General features: G+C 48.9%; 1 protein-coding gene across 2 annotated transcripts in view; it reads right to left on the bottom strand.

Moving 5' to 3' along the window:
* CPAMD8 (C3 and PZP like alpha-2-macroglobulin domain containing 8) overlaps window positions 1-17,167 on the bottom strand; it is a 98,465-nt gene that overhangs the window by 16,748 nt on the left and 64,550 nt on the right. For both annotated transcript variants that reach the window (XM_082453351.1, XM_082453350.1), the window contains exons 24-27: window positions 11,959-12,257; window positions 11,125-11,350; window positions 9,317-9,493; window positions 5,908-5,989 (exon numbers count right to left, since the gene is read on the bottom strand). In XM_082453351.1, coding sequence (XP_082309477.1) covers window positions 5,908-5,989; window positions 9,317-9,493; window positions 11,125-11,350; window positions 11,959-12,257 — 784 coding nt within the window. The remainder of the gene's footprint in view (window positions 1-5,907; window positions 5,990-9,316; window positions 9,494-11,124; window positions 11,351-11,958; window positions 12,258-17,167) is intronic.

A 17,167-nucleotide genomic window follows, 5' to 3' on the forward strand; every position in this document is an offset into this window, starting at 1 on the left:
CATGCTCCTACCTCCCTTCTTTACAGGATGAAGTCTTACTTGTCTCTCAGTGTTCAACCCAGGGGTCTCTCCCTAGAGAAAGCCTCCCAGACACCTCCACTCTGTGATGGGCATGCTGCCTCTGGACCCCCAGGCCCTCCCTCTGTGTCATTGTTTTCTATCTGTATCTCTGCAGCCTGCCCCTTGTCCACCCCATCCCCCCAGCCCAACTGTTGCTAGTGCACCCTGAATGGGAGACGATGAAGCTGGAGAATGAATGAATGAAAAAATGAATTCAGGAGAACCACCAGATGGAAACCAGGGAGCCGAGAGGGACAAACAGCAAAACTATCAGCAGGGGAAACACCCCAACTCAGGATGAAAGAGTAATCCATCCTTTTCAAAATCAAGTGGCTCCCCCACCTGACACGCATCAGGATGGCTACTATAAAACAAAAACCAGACAACACAGAAAACAACACATGTTGCTGAAGATGCAGAGAAATTGGAACCCTTGTGCACTGCTGGTGGGAATGGACAATGGTACAGCCACTGTGGAAAACAATATGGCAGTTCCTAAAAAAATTGAACATAGAATTATCATATGATCCAGCAATCCACTTCTGGGTTTATACCCAAAAGAAATGAAAGCAGAGTCTTAAAGAACTATCTGTGCACCCATATTTGTAGCAGCATTATTCACAATGGCCAAACTACGGAAGCAACCCAGTGTCCACTGACAGATGAACGGACAAGCAAAATGCGGTATTGAGGTAGGATGTAGATGGGCCCCTGGGCTGAGTGGCTGGTGTTTGTCAAGCTGAGTAAATTGAAGCTTGTTTCCCCCTGATATTTCAACGGAAAAGTTAATGGCAGGAGCAGAGGAGAGCTGAGCTCTGCTGGAGTAAAAAGATAAGATGACCACATCTTTCATTCTTGAGGTCAAGGAGACCTCCCCAGCTGCCCATGCACAAAAAAGCTCCTTTGGGGATCAAAAAGGGAGGGAACACTAGCCCATAATTTCTGTTCTGTCAATCTCCCAGAGACCCACCCCCCCTCACTGGAATACATTTTGGCTAAAAGATGCATGCGCATATCAGGCAGGGCCCTGGGTCAGGTCAGATGTGGAAAACCAAGAAAGATGATTGGTGAGAGGAAAACAAAAACCCGGAAAATCTGCCCCCATATAAGTGATTTAAATCATCTCGCTGGTGTACTCCTCGTTAGGGAGGATGCCCGCACTCTTCTCTGGGTGTGTATTTCTGCTTTACAAAGTCTCTTTGTGGAATTCTTTCTCTAAAGACGACAAGGACCAAGGTCCTCTCACCTGCCGACACCAGTATAGCCATACAATGGAATATCATTCAGCCTTGAAAAGGAAAGAAACTCTGCAAAGTGCTATAACATGGACGAACACTGAGGACATTAGGCTGAGTGGAATAAGCCAATCACAAAAGACACTGTATGATTCCACTTCTATGAGGCACTTAAGAGTAGTCAGAATCATAGAGACAGAAAGTAGGATGGTGGTTGCCAGGGGCTGGGGGGAGGGGGGAATGGGGAGTTAGCATTTAATAAGTATAGAGTTTCAGATTTACAAGATGAAAAGAGTTATGGCGATGGACGGTGGTGATGGCTGCTCAACAGTATGAATGTACTTAATACCACTGAACTGTATACTTAAAAATAGTTAAGACAGTAAATTTTCTGTTATGTGTATTTTAATACAGTTAAAAAAAAAGAAAGAAAGAAAATCAAGTGGCTCCAGCTCTGTTTCTGTGAATCACCAAAACCTGAAATATTAACCTTCCAATGTACCCCAAACCCAGGAGTCGGCTTGTCCTGGCCACTGTCCTTCCAAGATACCTCAAATCCATCCTCTTCCTTCTACCCCCATGGCTCCTATGTCAGCCAGGCCACCCCATGGCTCCCACTGCTGCCACCAGCCCAGCCCTGCCCCATCACCTACTCTGTATGCAGCAGCCAGAGGGAAATTCCAAACACTGGGGGGCCAAGATGGAACTTAGTTGCCCCTGTGCTGGGAACTGTGGAATTTCCACATTCTGCTACACTGTTCCCTTTATTTTTCCATCTTAAAACACAAACAGGGATAAACAAACTGTGGTACATCCATACAACTGAATATTATTCAGCAACAAAAAGAGCTAACAAGCCACGATATGAGCTAACAAGCCACGATATGACCCGGAGGAAATTTAAATGCATATTACAGAGTGAAAGGAGAAATCTGAAAAGGCTGCATACTGTATGATTCCAACTCTATGACATTCTGGAAAAGACAAAACTATAGAGACAGTAAAAGTATCAGTGGTTGCCAGGGGCTGGGGGGAGGGAGAGACAAATGTGCAGAGCACAGGGGATTTTTAGGGCAGTGAAACTATTCTGTATGATACCTTAATTGTCCAAACCCATACACTATGCAACACAAAGAGTGAACCCTAAACTATGGACCTCAGTTAATAATAATGTAGCGATACTGGTCCATCATTTGTAACAAATGTACATCACTAATGCAGGACAGCAGGGGAAACTCTGTGTGTAGGGGAGAGGGGGTGTATGGGAACTCATTTCTACCTACTTAATTTTTCTATGAAACTAAAACTGTTCTACAAAAATAAACTCTATTAATTAAACACACACAGCCCAGCATGACTCAGATTACAGCCATGCTTTGTTCTAAGCCCTCTGGCTCCATCTGGAATAAAATCCAAACTCCTCCCCCTGCTCAGTCTGGCCCTGCCACCCTCTCCTCCCTCATGTTGGACCACTCTCCTCCTCATCTGTGCTGCTCCAGCCATACTGGTCTCCTTCTGTGGCTCAAACTCGTCAAGCTCAGTTCTGCCTCAGGGCCTTTGCACAGGCTGTTCCCTCTGTCTGAAATCTTCTCCCCTTGGATTTTCATACAGCTCCTCTCTCATCTTCTTCAGGTGACCTCCTCAGGGGCACCTATCCTGACCACCCCATGTAACTGTGTACCTCATCATACCCTACCCCCTTAGCATGCTTCATAGATATGAGAAATTATATAGGTGATGTAGTAGCTTTAAAATATATCCACAAATGCCTTTCTTCTTTTCCTTTCAAGCAGTAGAACCCAATTCCCCCCTTCTTGAGTACAGGCTGTACAGAGTGACTTGCTTCTAAAGAACTTAATGTGGTGGGGACTTCTTAGTGGCGCAGTGGTTAAGAATCCATCTGCCAATGCAGGGGACACAGGTTCAAGCCCTGGTCCGGGAAGATCCCACATGCCATGGAGCAACTAAGCCCATGCGCCACAACTACTGAGCCTGCTCTCTAGAGCCTGCAAGCGATAACTACTGAGCCTACGTGCCACAACTACTGAAGCCTGCGCACCTAGAGCCCATGCTCTGCAACAAGAAAAGCCACCACAGTGAGAAGCCCCCAGACCACAACGAAGAGAGTAGCCCCCTGCTTGCTGCAACTAGAAAAAGCCCACATACAATAACAAAGACACAATACAGCCATAAATAAATAAATAAATATTTTTTTTTTAAAAAGTAGAATGTGGTGGAGGTGACAGTATGACTTGGGAAACCAGATGATAAAAGGCATGTGGCATCCTCCTTGTTTTCTCTCTTGGAGTTTTTATTCAAAGGGAAGTCAGCTGCCATGTTGTAAGGACACTCAAGCAGCCCTATGGGATAGTCTTCAGTGAGGACCGGGGCCTCCTGCCAATAGCCATGTGAGAGAACCAACTTGGAAACAAATGCTCCAGCCCCAGTCAAGCCTTCAGATGATGGCAGCCCCAGCCAACACCCTGACTGCAACCTTGGCAGAGATCCTGAGAGAGCAGTGCTAGCTAAGCTGCTCCTGAATTCCTGACCCACAGAACTGTGACTAAATGTTTGTTTTAAATGGCTATGTTTTGGGGTAACTTGTTACACAGCAGTAGATAACCATTACATCTTGTACAGGGTCTCTCTCTCTTGGGCAATGAGCTCCTGGAGGCAGGGACCATGTCTTTCTTGTTCCCTCAGGAGTAAGAAAAGAGCCTGACACATAGTAGACACTTGAATAAACAAACAAATGGGGCTTCCCTGGTGGCGCAGTGGTTGAGAGTCTGCCTGCCAGTGCAGGGGACACGGGTTCGGGCCCTGGTCTGGCAGGGTCCCACATGCCATGGAGCGACTGGGCCCGTGAGCCACAATTACTGAGCCTGCGCATCAGGAGCCTGTGCTCCGCAACGGGAGAGGCTGCGATAGTGAGAGGCCCATGCACCACGATGAAGAGCGGCCCCCACTTGCCGCAACTGGAGAAAGCCCTGGCACAGAAACGAAGACCCAACACAGCCATAAATAAATAAATAAAAATTAAAAACAAACAAACAAATGAATGAATGAATGAACACTGGATGCACCAGAACCTATCTATAACAGATCCTGAGTTTTAAGGAAGTTGAGGAAGCTGGACTGGATCCTGGACTCCCTGGCCAAATACTTAGGGAGAGATGCTAACAGGGTATCCATCCCAGTGGGTACCTGGCACCGTAATGAGCACGCCTGCACCCTTATCCTATTGCCTCCCAGATCCCAGTCCAGAGAGGGATGTGCGGTGAGGAAACAGGTTCAGAGAAGTTGAGCATCTCGTCTAAGGCTGCCACAGTTCACACGAGACAGAGCCTGGGTTTGCCCAGCCCCAGGGTGGGTGCTGTTGCCACTGTCCTGTGCATCCTGCAGTTTTGTCCTACAGGGAGGTTTCACGAGGCCAAGGGGGAGAGGCAAGCTGCTGGGTGTCACATTTCCATGACCACAGTAGAACTGGTCTTTTCTTGCTCACTCTGTGTGTGTGTGTGTGTGTGTGTGTGTGTGAACTGTGGGAGGGCACACAAAGGTCACAGCTCACTATTTCTGACTGGTGGAGGCCTCTGGGAGCTGCCAGGACTTGGCCAGCTTTCAGAGAGTGACTCAGTGGCTTTGGCCAACCCCACAGTGGGTGGGGGCCTCTGCTTGCTAGTGCGTGACTGTGGCCTTGCCTCATGGGCTGTCAGCAAGGCAGGGCCCTGGGACCAGAACTGGGTCAGACGATTGGCTTCTGGGGACTGGGGGACTGAGCAGGTCATCAAGGAAGGGCCCCTCGGGAGCCAAGCGAGTGACACTGCACCACAGTGTGGGCTCAGCCAGCCGTGTCCCTGTTCCCCCGCCCCCTGGCACTGACGCTGGGCAGTGGACACTGTCGATTTAAGGACTGGATACTTTCCATGCCCATAGCTGCTGCAGGCGCCATCAGGGTGTTGCTCTGAGAAGGAGGTCCCACTAGGGACAGAAAGTTCGGGGTGCCCCACTTCCTCAGTAAGCCCCAAAGTGGACGAGGCAAATCCCTGATGACGCCAAGAACTGCTGTGGCCCAAAGATCCCAGAGGATAAGACCCAGGTGCACCCAGGCCCTCCCTGCTCTGGTTGACCCTGAAAGCCAGAGGGAGCCGCTCGCAAGGGAAACCGGACCCCAGGACGTGCCTTCAGAACCCCACAACCTAGCTTTGAGGCAGTGGTCTGGCCTCTCCCAGCCCATCCCCTCCTGCTCAGGGTCACCCCATTCCTGGGTCCAGTGGGCTCTGAGGAGGACCAGAGCGCCAGGACCCATCCTTCAGGGGCCAGAGGGCAGGGGTTCAGTTCCTGGGTGCTGTGGCAACAACAGCAGAAGGAGTAACAGTAACTGTCACCGCCGCCAGCTCCACCATGCACAGGCCAGGCAGAACCCGCCCCCCTCACAACAATCCAGACCTCTAAACCCCAGGGGCTAGGACCATGGCCATCTCCATTTCCCACGCAGGCTCCTCAGCACCCTGGGGATCAGGCCCCAGGGGTCCTGGCTACGCTGTGCTGGACATGAGGCTGTGGCTTCAAGTGGAAGAACCTCAGCAGCCGTGCCTGGGGAGTAAGGACTCACCACATACTCCCCGACTTGTCCCGCTCCCCGAAAGCACTATAGGAGCCATCTTGGTGCTTGTAGGTCAACTGTCTCTGGTAGCCTGTGGGGCAAGAAGAGGGGACAGCACCCTGGTGAATGGTTGGCCAGCCAACGTCTTACCCCAGGACCCTGAAACGATGCCACACCCACATCGGGGGGCCCTTGAAACTGCCCCATGCCCACAGCTGGGGTCCTTGAAACTGCCCCATGCCCACAGCTGGGGTCCTTGAAACTGCCCCACACCCACAGCTTGGGGGATTGAAACCTCTACTTTATTCTTCTTTTGTTTCCTGATATCGCCCCTTTGTGACTCCTGGTCACACACCGGCCCCTCAGTCATACCTGGGGCAGGGGGCGGTCAGTGAAATGCACCATCTCCAGGTGCCCTCGAGCTTGGTTTGCTCAGAGCACAGAGTGGCCAGAGCAAGGGAGCAAGGAGGGACGAGAGGGAGGGAGGTCAGGTGGGTTACTGGGGCCTCCAAGGCTGGGCTGGGCGGTTGGCCTTATTGTGAGGGCAGCAGGGGGCATGAGTGGAGGGGGTGAGGGGAGCAGGGGAGGGGGGTGAGGGGACAAATGTAGTGGGTGGATTGTAGGGTCCGGAGAGGAAGCAGAGAAACTGGGCAGGTGGGGACTGTCTAGGCGAGCACGACCATGGGCTTGGAGCCGGTGGTGGGGACAGGCAGGGAGGGGTTCTGCGGTAGAGGCACCGCTGCCTTAGCTGAATAAGATGTGAAGGAAAAGAAGAAGGATGCCGAGGGCGTCAAGGTTTGCGGCCTGAAAGGCAGGAAGGATGGAGCTGTGCCCATGGAGGTGGGGAAAGAGGCAGGAGGAGCTCTGAACTGGTGGACAGTGTCCCCCCGCCAAATTAATGTCCACCTGGAACCTCAAAATGTGACCTTATCAGGAGTGAGGTTCTTTGCAGATGGAATTATGCTCCTGGATTAGGCTGGACCCTAACTCCAATGACTGGTGTCCTTCTCAGAGGAAAGAAAGGGAAACACACAGATGTAAAAGGGCTTGTGAAGACGGAGGCAGAGAGCGTGGTGATGTGTCCACGAGCCAAAGACCACCTGGAGTCACCAGAATTCCGCCAGGACAGAGGCCTGGGACAGATGCTCCCTCGGAGCCTCCAGACGGAATCAACCCTGTTGACACCTTCATTTTGGACCTCTGGCTTCCAGAACCATGAAGGAATAAAGTCCTATTGTTCTAAGCACCCCAGTTTGTGGTACTTTGTTATGGCAGCCCCAGGAAACTAACACCAAAGGTTTGCCGGAAAACCAGGGGGTCGGGGGTTAATTTGGGGCTTGTTGAGTCTGAAAGGCCAACTGGCTGACAAGCATCAGGTCTGGCTGTCCGGGGCGGTCCGGGCTGCCACTCACCGATACGGGTCCTCGCACTCTGGGTGGCGTTCAAGGGCCCGAGCCCACGTGAGTCCACTGAGGTACGCCTGGCCCTGGGAGGCCAGGGCCCACCCACCTCCAACACCCTCACAGCACATCAACCTGAGCCCCCCGTCCCCACAACGGACCAAGCAGACCTGGGGTTCTGGGCAGTCTGCGGTCAGCCGTCACGAAGCCAAACCTTCAGCCCATGGCAACCCCTGAGTTCTCTTTTCATCTGAGAGTTGTACGTTCTTCATAGTAAGTTTTTTCATTTTCTCATCCAGAGGGACAGATGGTTCTAGATCATCAGGACTGCCCATGGAGCACAGTAACTGAGGGAACCGTAACAGGCCAGGAGGCAGGGACCCCAGACTCGCCTTAGGAATCGAGATTTTTCACATGCCTCAGTTTCCCCATCTGATAGGGGCCAGCATCGTCTGAGCCAGGCATCGTCTGAGCCAGGCACCCGCGGGTCCTTTTCGGTGGCAGAAATTTCCAAGGTTGTGCCCGTGGGTTCTCATCTCCCTCTGGCTGGGTCTAGTACCCTGGCTACCCCTCGTGCCCCAATCCAGGGGAGCCTGCGGTCTGAGAAGCCCCCGCCACTTGCCCCTGTGAGGTCTTGGGCACCTCTTCACTCCCAGGGGCCTCACTTTGCTCATCTGGGAAATGAGGACCATCAGTGTGGAGGCTGCCGGGAGGGCAACTCAGGGCAGCGTGGATGGAGCGGCACGTGCCTGGCACAAGATGGATGCCAGCTTCAGAGCTGGGTCCAGCCCCCTCCATGCGCTCCTTTCACTTCAGCTCCAGCCCAAGGCTAGAAGCAGAGCCCAGGAGGCCCCAGGACCTGGGGATCAACTGACAACTCCCTTGTTACACAGGTAGGAAACCAAGTTACTGAGAAAAGCAGGCTCTACCCGAGGACACAGAGTGGGAATCCATGACAGAAGTGAGACCCCACCTCCAGCCTCCCCCCACCCTTCCTCCTACCTGTGGGGCCTAGATGTGCAGAGTGGGTGAGACAGGGCACTCAGAGGCCCTGTCTGCTCCCCCCCCACCTCCGCCCCCTCCGCCATAAGGCTGTTCCCTACCCTAAGGACCTGAGTCATGGCAATCGAAGACGTTCAGTGCTGTGTTATTTATTTCTGAAGTTCAATGCTGCTTTGTTTATTTCTGAAGAAGTTCAGTGCTGGGGGTTTATTTCTGAAGATGTTCAGTGCTGCATTATTTAGAAGAAAAAAAAAAAACTGGAAATAACCCCAGTATGTCCAAGAGGAGAGTTCAGTATGTTGTGCTCCATAAATGCACGTGATGAACAAATAGCGTAGCCTCCAAAGTGATTATGAACTGAACACATCCTGAGACCCAGCGATTTCACCCCACAGAAATTTGGACGTGTTGTCACCAAGGGCACTACAAGGGTGATTAACGGCAGCACCATTCTAAAAGCCCTGAGTTGGAAGCTGCTCCAAAGCCCATCAACAGACACACTGACTATGGTCTCCCCACACAGCAATGGAGGTGAACAGACCACAGGTCCCCACAGCCCAGTGGACGAATCTTATGCACACAGTGTGGAGTTGGGGGTGGAGGGCACGCCATAGGATGCCATGTTATGAGACACCAAGAGTGGCAAAGCTAATCTTTGCTCCTGGAGGGCAGAGGAGTAAACCCAGAGCCAGCAAGACAGGGAGGTTATAGGGGGTTTTTTTCCTTTCCAGATGTTTTTTAAAATGCTATTATACTGCTCTGGTTGTTCAAAATATCTACATTTTTAAAAGATGCTATTCCTCTCCCCATGGCTGATTACCAGCATTCAGAGCCTTTTCCTAACAGGTGCAGACACCAGGTTCCTATTAACAGGGACCCCATCAGGCCACCCAGAGTGGCCTCTTTCCCTTCTTCTCCATCCGCCGCACCTGGCATGTGAGGTGTGGCATGTGACCCAGCATGGTCAAGGCTACCTGCAGCCCCACCCCCTCCACCCAGGCAGTGCCGCCCAGTACCTTGTACCAGGTAATCAGTGGTCTCCCTTTCCACCTCAGGGCTGAGCTGTCGGGTTTTCTGGAGATACTTCAGGACAAAGACGTTGGGTGCAAAGTGGATCATGTTTTGCTCTCCGCAGCCAAAGGGCAGGCGCAGGTGGTTGCTGAGATGGTTCAGAGTTGGCCCCATGACATCTCCTGGTGGGAAGAAAAAGAAGGATGGGCTGGGGACTGGCCTCACCCAGTGCCTTGGCTGTCCTACAGACAGCTTTCCTTAGAGAGAGCCCACTTGTGGCCTAACACCAGCAACCCATCCTCTGATTGACAGTGCTGCCCTTTGAAACTGGGCTGCACCCTTGTCCACTCAGCCTGCTTGGTCTCCTGGCTTTGGTGAACACCCGCTGGCCCTTTCCTACATACCTCCCTCTGTGTTCTTTAGTTTTAACTCAGGTGTTTTTTCTCTACCTTTTCATTATGTTAAATGCTCTTTCCTTTCTGGCTTTTTAAACAGGTGCAATTAAGGCTATACATTTCCCTCTTAGTACAATTTTGGCTGCATCTCACAGACGTTAAGATGTCAATCCAGCCATGCGATTCCATTCTAAATATTTTTTCTAACTTCCAATATGAAATGTGATTTTCTCTCTAACCATGAGTATTTAGATTTTTTATAAAACTCTTCCTACATGTGTGGTATTGTTGGTGTGTTTTTAAAAGTTCTTTTTTTCTCTTATTTCTGACCTATTGTGTTCTCATCCCTTCTGTACTGTCTTCCTCTCCCTGGCCTCTATGCCCCAAACATTGCTGATGGGCCCTCCAGAATCCCCACTGTCCCCTGATGGCACCTCCCTTCCTTCCTCGGCCTTTCCTCCTGCCCCACTGAGGCTGCTGCTGCTCTTGCAGCCTCCTCTTGTGGCAGGGCCTACCTGGCTACTTTCTCATCACCCTCTTCTGGGTTTTCCAGCTTCTTCTCCAACCTTCCATCCCACTGTGCTGATGACACTGACTGGCACACAGGTCCCTGCCTTCACCTCCTCTCCATTGCTGTCCATCTGCCTTCTCCCCTACATCCCTCACCTCCATCTGGGCCACTCATCCCCAAGGCCACATTTGACTTGATCTCATGCTTCAGAAATCATAAACTCCAACATCCTCTGATCTGGTCACAACCACCACCCTGCCCAGCCCCCAGGGCTTCCATCCTCTGATGTCAGAGAGACCCAAGACCCCCTCCTTCAGGTCTGTCTGCCTCCTCCTGGCGTCTCACCCTCACCTCACCCTTCCAATTCCCAGCACTCAATGGATCACACAGTCCCCACTTTCCACTCCCATGCCTGGGCTATGGGAGACCATCCACAGCCCAAGAGATCTCTGGCCACAGCCTCTTACCCCTGCTCAGTAAATGCTCTAAGCATTTGAAATGGTCCTGCCTGCTCAGCTGGACACCCAGGACCCCCGCCCTCCACCCCATACCTGGCTAACTTCACCTGGCCTTTCAGCCTTCTTGTATATCACCCCAGACCCACTGCACGCATGGAGTTCACCACCCACCCTCCCAGTCGCCCCACACAGGGCAAGAACCTGCCTTCTCAGCCAGACTAGGAAGCCCTGAAGGTCAGGTTTGAGGTCATCTCTGAGTCTGGCCCCAGCGCCCAGCATGGAGAAGGCACTGGAAGCTCTTTGTCAGGTGAGTGGGTGTGTGGCTGGAGGCCCCGGGGCACAGGTCCCCAGCAAAGCCTGGTATGAGACTGAGCCCAGAGTAAACACTCGTCCCTTGGCCTGGGTTCTTGCTCCTGCCCTCCCCAAATCAGGCTGCAGGGCAGACGCACCTATGATGGAGGCGGCTGCACGCTCGGACCCAGGGATGGCGCTGTGCGGGACCCCCAGGGTGAAGGCTTCGCTGTAGCTCTCATCTACTTCCACCTTCCTCCAGATGCGGAACTCACCCACAGAACCCCAGCCAGTGGAGAAACCGATGAACTGGACCTCTGGTGGCTTGGGGAGGGTCCAGGCCATGATGACAGAGTCATTGGATGGCTCTGGACCATGGCCAACCTGGAAAAAGAGGCCAAGGCTGCTGGGTGCTGGCCAGAAGCATGAAGCTGTGCTCAGACATGGTCAGAGGCCTTGGCCACGCTCATAGGTCGGGGCGAGGTTCTCAAGGGGTCAGAGATGAGAGAAACTAGAGACCACGCTGTTCATTAAACACCCAACAGAGACACAAGTGTGGCATCTGCAGGTTCCAAAGTCGCTGGGCTCCCTGGAACCTCTGGATCTTAGCATATGCCTGGCAAACTCCTCTATTTGTACTTCAAAACCCCACTTGGCTATATCCCTCCTCTAGGAAGCTGTGTCAGCTGCTTCTTTTCTATGTCTCCTTTGCTTGGCCCAGAAAGAGTTCACAGTCCCCATTTTACCTGTTCTATCCACTTTCTTTCTCCCAGACCACCCACCACCCTTCAGCTCCCAGATCCCTGGGCACTTCCTCTGCCACAGCTCTCACCACCTGTTTTTTGTAAGTAACTCCAGGCAGACTATGAGCAACTTGAGAGCTGCCTTGTGTTTCCCCTCTCTCCTCCCCACCCCTATCACATGTATCAGGAAGCAACAGTGCCAGAGGACCAGGAGGTTCCCGTGCCCAGCCCAGGGAAGCCCAGCCATGCCTGGATGAGCCCGTTGTGCCAGCTGATCCAGAATGTTCTGAATTCATCCCAGGAGAGGATCTTGGCCGTGTGTGTGCTGGCCACGGGCTCGCCCATCTTGCTGGTGGAGATCCAGGACCTGGTGTTCTGGTGCCCTCCCAGAACGATCTCGATCATGCCCGCCGTGTCCTGGGGTCCTGGGGACAAGGCCACGCGGGCATCGTTGTGGGCTCGCACAGCCACGTCAAAATGGGTGAGGCGCAGCGGCCGCTGCACATACTGGAACTCGTACTTGTTGGGTGTGGAGATGTGGACTCTCTCTGGATGGAGGGAAGGAGAAGGGGTGTTGAGGGGGCACCGAAGCATCCTGCCCCCACCCCCCCTGCCCATGCCCAGAGCTGAGCATCGGGACCTCAGGGGGCCAGCCTCACTGTGGCTCCCCATGAAGCTGCGGGAAGCATGGTGGAACAGAGCTGGCTTAATGACCGTTTTGTCAATAGCACACCAAAGATGAAAAGCTCACAGAGATAAATCCTACAGAAGACGTGCAAGACGCATAAGCTGGGAACTGCGAAATGCTGCTGAAACTAAAGGCACAAATCAATGGAGGAGCTAGAGCGTGTTCGTGGGTCAGAAGATAATACTGCAGAGATGTTAATTATTCCCCAAACTGATTTATAGATTCGATCCAATCCCAATCAAAATCTCAGCAGAGTCTTCTGAAGAAACTGCCAAGCTGATTCCAGAATTTATATGGAAACTCAAAGGATCTAGAAGAGCCAAAACAACTTGGATAAACAGGAACCAAGTTTACTCACACCCTCTGACACTGAGACGTACTCTAAAGCTAGAGCAATCACAAGAGTGTAGCATTGTTGTCAACGTAGACAAATGCTCAGTGGAACAGAACAGGGAGTCCAGAAACGGACCCATGCATGTATAAGCAACTGATTTTCAACAAAGGTGCAAAAGCAATTCAATAGCAAAAGTCTTTTCAACAAATGATGCCAGGACAACTGGGCCTCCAGATGCAGAAAAAGGAACACTTATCCATACCTTGCATGGGCTTCAAGAAGTAACTCGAAACGGATCATAGCCATTTTATAAACGTAAAACCTGAAACTATAATACTTTGAGAAGAAAATGTGGGGTTGGGCAAAGATTTCTTAGATAAAACAACAAAAAATAATCCATAAAAGGAAAAAGTGATAAGCTGGGCTTCGTTAAAATGAAAAACTTCTGTTCTTTAAAAGACACTATTAAGAGAATGAAAAGGGCTTCCCTGGTGGCGCAGTGGTTGAGAATCCGCCTGCCAATGCGGGGGACACGGGTTCGAGCCCTGGTCTGGGAAGATCCCACATGCCGCGGAGCAGCTGGGCCCGTGAGCCACAACTGCTGAGCCTGCGCGTCTGGAGCCTGTGCTCCGCAACAAGAGAGGCCACGACAGTGAGAGACCCGCGCACCGCGATGAAGGGTGGCCCCCGCTCGCCGCAACTAGAGAAAGCCCTCGCACAGAAACGAAGACCCAACACAGTCATAAATAAATAAATTTATAAAAAAAAAAATTAAAAAAAAAGAGAATGAAAAGACAAGCCACAGACTGGGAGAAATACCTTTGCAAAGCATTTATCTGATAAAAGACTTGTATCCAGAACACATTTTTTAAATCTCTCAAAACTCAATGTAAATAAACAACTCTATTTTATTTTATTTTATTTCACTTTGGCTGCACCATGCAGCTTGTGAGATCTTAGTTCCCTAACCAGGGATTGAACCCAGACTACGGCAGTGAAAGCACTGAATCCCAACCACTGGACCACCAGGGAACTCCCAACAACTCAATTTTAAAAAGGTTAAAAGACACTTCACAAAAAAAGATATACTAATAGCAGATAAGCATATGAAAAGACGCTTACCGCCATTAGTCATGATGGAAATGCAAATTAAAACCACAATGACATACCACTAGACACCTACTAGAATGGCTAAAATTAAACAGACAATACTAAGTATTGGTAAGAATGGGGCAGAAATGGCTTATCCAGTGCTGGTGGGAATGCAAAATAGTACTACCACTTTGGGAAACAATTGACAGTTTCTTAAAAAGTTAAACACATACCTACTACATGAGTTAGCTATTCCACTCCTAGACATTGACTCAAGAGAAAGGAAAACACATCACCCATACAAAGACTTGTGCATGAATGTTCATAGCAGCTTTATACGAAATAGCCCCAAATGAGAAATAACTTGAATGTCCAAAAAGTGAATGGATAAACTAAGTGTGACACATCCATCCAATGGACTCCTACTCAGCCTTAAAATGACTGAATTATTGATGCACACAGTATGGTTGAATCTCAAAATTATTATGCTGAGTGAAAGAGGCCAGACAAAAAGAGAACATTCCATATGATTCCATTTATGTAAAATTCTAGAAAGTGCAAAGTAATCTATAGAGAAAGAAAGCAGACCAGTGGTTCCCTAGTGACAAGAGTGGACAGGGTGAGGGATTTCAAACGGATGTGACTTTAGGGTTAATGGAAATCTTCATTATCTTAATTGTGGTGATGGCTTCACAGATTTACACACATGTCAACATTTATCAAACTACCCTTAAAATATGTCGAATTTATTGTATGTCAATTTTACCTCAATAAACATGTTAAAATGTTACTGAACTTACTTTGAATACAAATATATTCAGCCTAGTGTTGATTATGATATAAGAAGTACAAACAATATATAAATGTCCAATAATGTTTCAAAATGTTCCATAATGATCAAATTTTGGAGCAGTCATTTGATGGAGCATACTGAAGCTGTTTTGAAATGCTGTTTATAACGACTTTACAGTAACAAGGAAAAGTTCTCAGGATGTGTTAAGTGAGAAAGGCAAGATATAAAATTACATAGCTCATGAGTCACAACTATGCTAAAACAAACAATAATCAATCCTATGAAAGTGAATACAACAAAAATGTCAAAACAGGTCATCTTTGGGTATGAACCAGAGGAGACAGTTTCTGTCTTTCTCTCTTTCTAAATTTTCTCTAATACACAGGTACTGCTTTTTCCTTTCCCAATTTTAAAAATTATGGTAAAATACACACAATGTAAAATTTGCCATCTTAACCATCTTTAAAGTGTACAGTTCAGTGGCATTAAATACATTCACATTGTGCAAACATCACCACCATCCACCTCAAGAACTCTTTTCATCTTGTAAAACTGAAGCTCTATACTCGTTAAACAATAAACTCCCATTTTCCCCTCCCCCCAGCCCCTGGCAACCACCACTCGACTTTCTGACCCTATGATTTTGACTACTCTAGGGAGCTCATGTAAGTGGAATCATATGGTATTTGTACACATGCATTGCTTTTTTAAAACGTTTTTAATTTAAATTTTACCGAGATAATTATAGATTTATATGTGACTCTAAGAAATAACACAGAGAAATCTGTGTACTCTTGACCCAGTTTCCCCAATGGTAACATCTCACAAAATTCTAGTATAGTATCACTACCAGGATATTGGCAGTGTTACAATCCTCATTCAGATTTCTCCAATTTTATTTTATGGGAGAAAAATAAATATTGCCATTTTATCATCACACCCACACCCTTTCTCCTTGCCCTAACAACCAATAATATGACAACCATCTCTAAAATTTTGTCATTTCGAAAATGTCATATAAACAGAATATTTTATGTACCCTTTTAGGATTTTTTTTTTTTTTTTTTTTTTTTTTTTTACTCAATCCACTTCATCCAAGTTGCTGCATGTTATAAATAGTTTCTTCCTTTTTACTCTGGATAGTATTCTAAGATATGGATGGACCACAATTTTTTAACCATTCACCCACTGAAGGACATCTAGACTGTTTTCAGTTTGAGGCTATTGCAGATAAAGCTGATATGAACAGTTGTATACAGGTTTTTGTGTGAACATAAGTCTTCATTTCTCTGGGATAAATGCCTAAGAGTGTAGTTACTGGTGGGTATGCTGATGGCATGCTGTCTTTTAAGAAACCACCAAACTGTTTTAAGAAACCACCAGCAGTGACTGTACCACTTTACATTCCCACCAGCAATGTGTGAGAGATCCAGTGTCTCCACATCCTGGCCATCTTTTGGTGCTATCTCTACTTTTTATTTAGTCATTCTGGTAGGTGTGTACTGATAACTCACTGCATTTCAATGTGCATTTCTCTAATGGTTAACAATATTGAGCACCTTTTCATGTGTTTATTTGCCATCTGTACATCTTCTTTGGTGAACTGTTTATTTCTTTTGCCCATTTTCTAATTGGTTGTTTGTTTTATTTACTGTTAAATTTTGAGAGCTCTTTATATATTCTAGATCCTAGTCCTTTGTCAGATCTGAGTTTGGAAATATTTTCTTCCAGTCAGTAACTTGAATTTCCCCCCATTAACAGCATCTTTCACAGAGCAAACACTTTTCATTTTGATGAGGTCCATTTATCAATGTTTCCTTTTGTCGTTCATACTTTTGGTGGTATGTCTAAGAATTCTTTACCTAGCCCTAGATCCCAAATATTCCTCCCATATTTTTTTTCCTAAAAGTTGTACAGTTTTACATGTAAGTTCGTGCTCCGTTTTGAGTTAATTCTTGCATAAGGTATGATCTTTCAGTCGAATTTCATGTTTTTGCCAATGGATGTCCAATTGCTCTAGCATCATTTGTTGAGAAGGTTCTCCATCCTCCATTGAATTGCTTGTGCACCATTGTCAAAACTCATTTGAGCACATATGTGATGTATTGCTATTTACTGAAAAAAGGGAGGGGGGGGATGTTAAAAAGAAGCCTGTGTCCAGAGTGTGCTGTGGGTCAGCGGACCTGTTGTGCTGAACGCTTTGGGAACAAGGAGGTGGTACACCTAGGGGGTAGGCATCACCAAGGGACTCCGCTTCAGATCCTCTGCTGTGCCTCTTGGCAAAACCTGCCAGGTGAGTGCCCAGTGCCAGGCCCAGCCCAACCTCCAAGCTGGAGGGCTCTTTGGGGAGGGACTGGATGGGGAAGGGGCAGACCCTCCCATAGGCAGCTCAGACTCATGCTCCTCCCAGCACTACCCTGACCCCACAAGGCAGAGGTGTGGACAGGCCTTTGTCTTGCCACTCCACCCACTGGGCACTCTGTGCCCATTTCCTGTTCACAGATCACGGGCAGGTATAATGTCAATTTCAGGGGGGGGGGGATCAAGGTGG

The sequence above is a fragment of the Balaenoptera physalus genome (assembly GCF_965194825.1).
Source record: "Balaenoptera physalus genome assembly, chromosome: 3".
NCBI classification, from domain to species: Eukaryota; Metazoa; Chordata; class Mammalia; order Artiodactyla; family Balaenopteridae; genus Balaenoptera; species Balaenoptera physalus.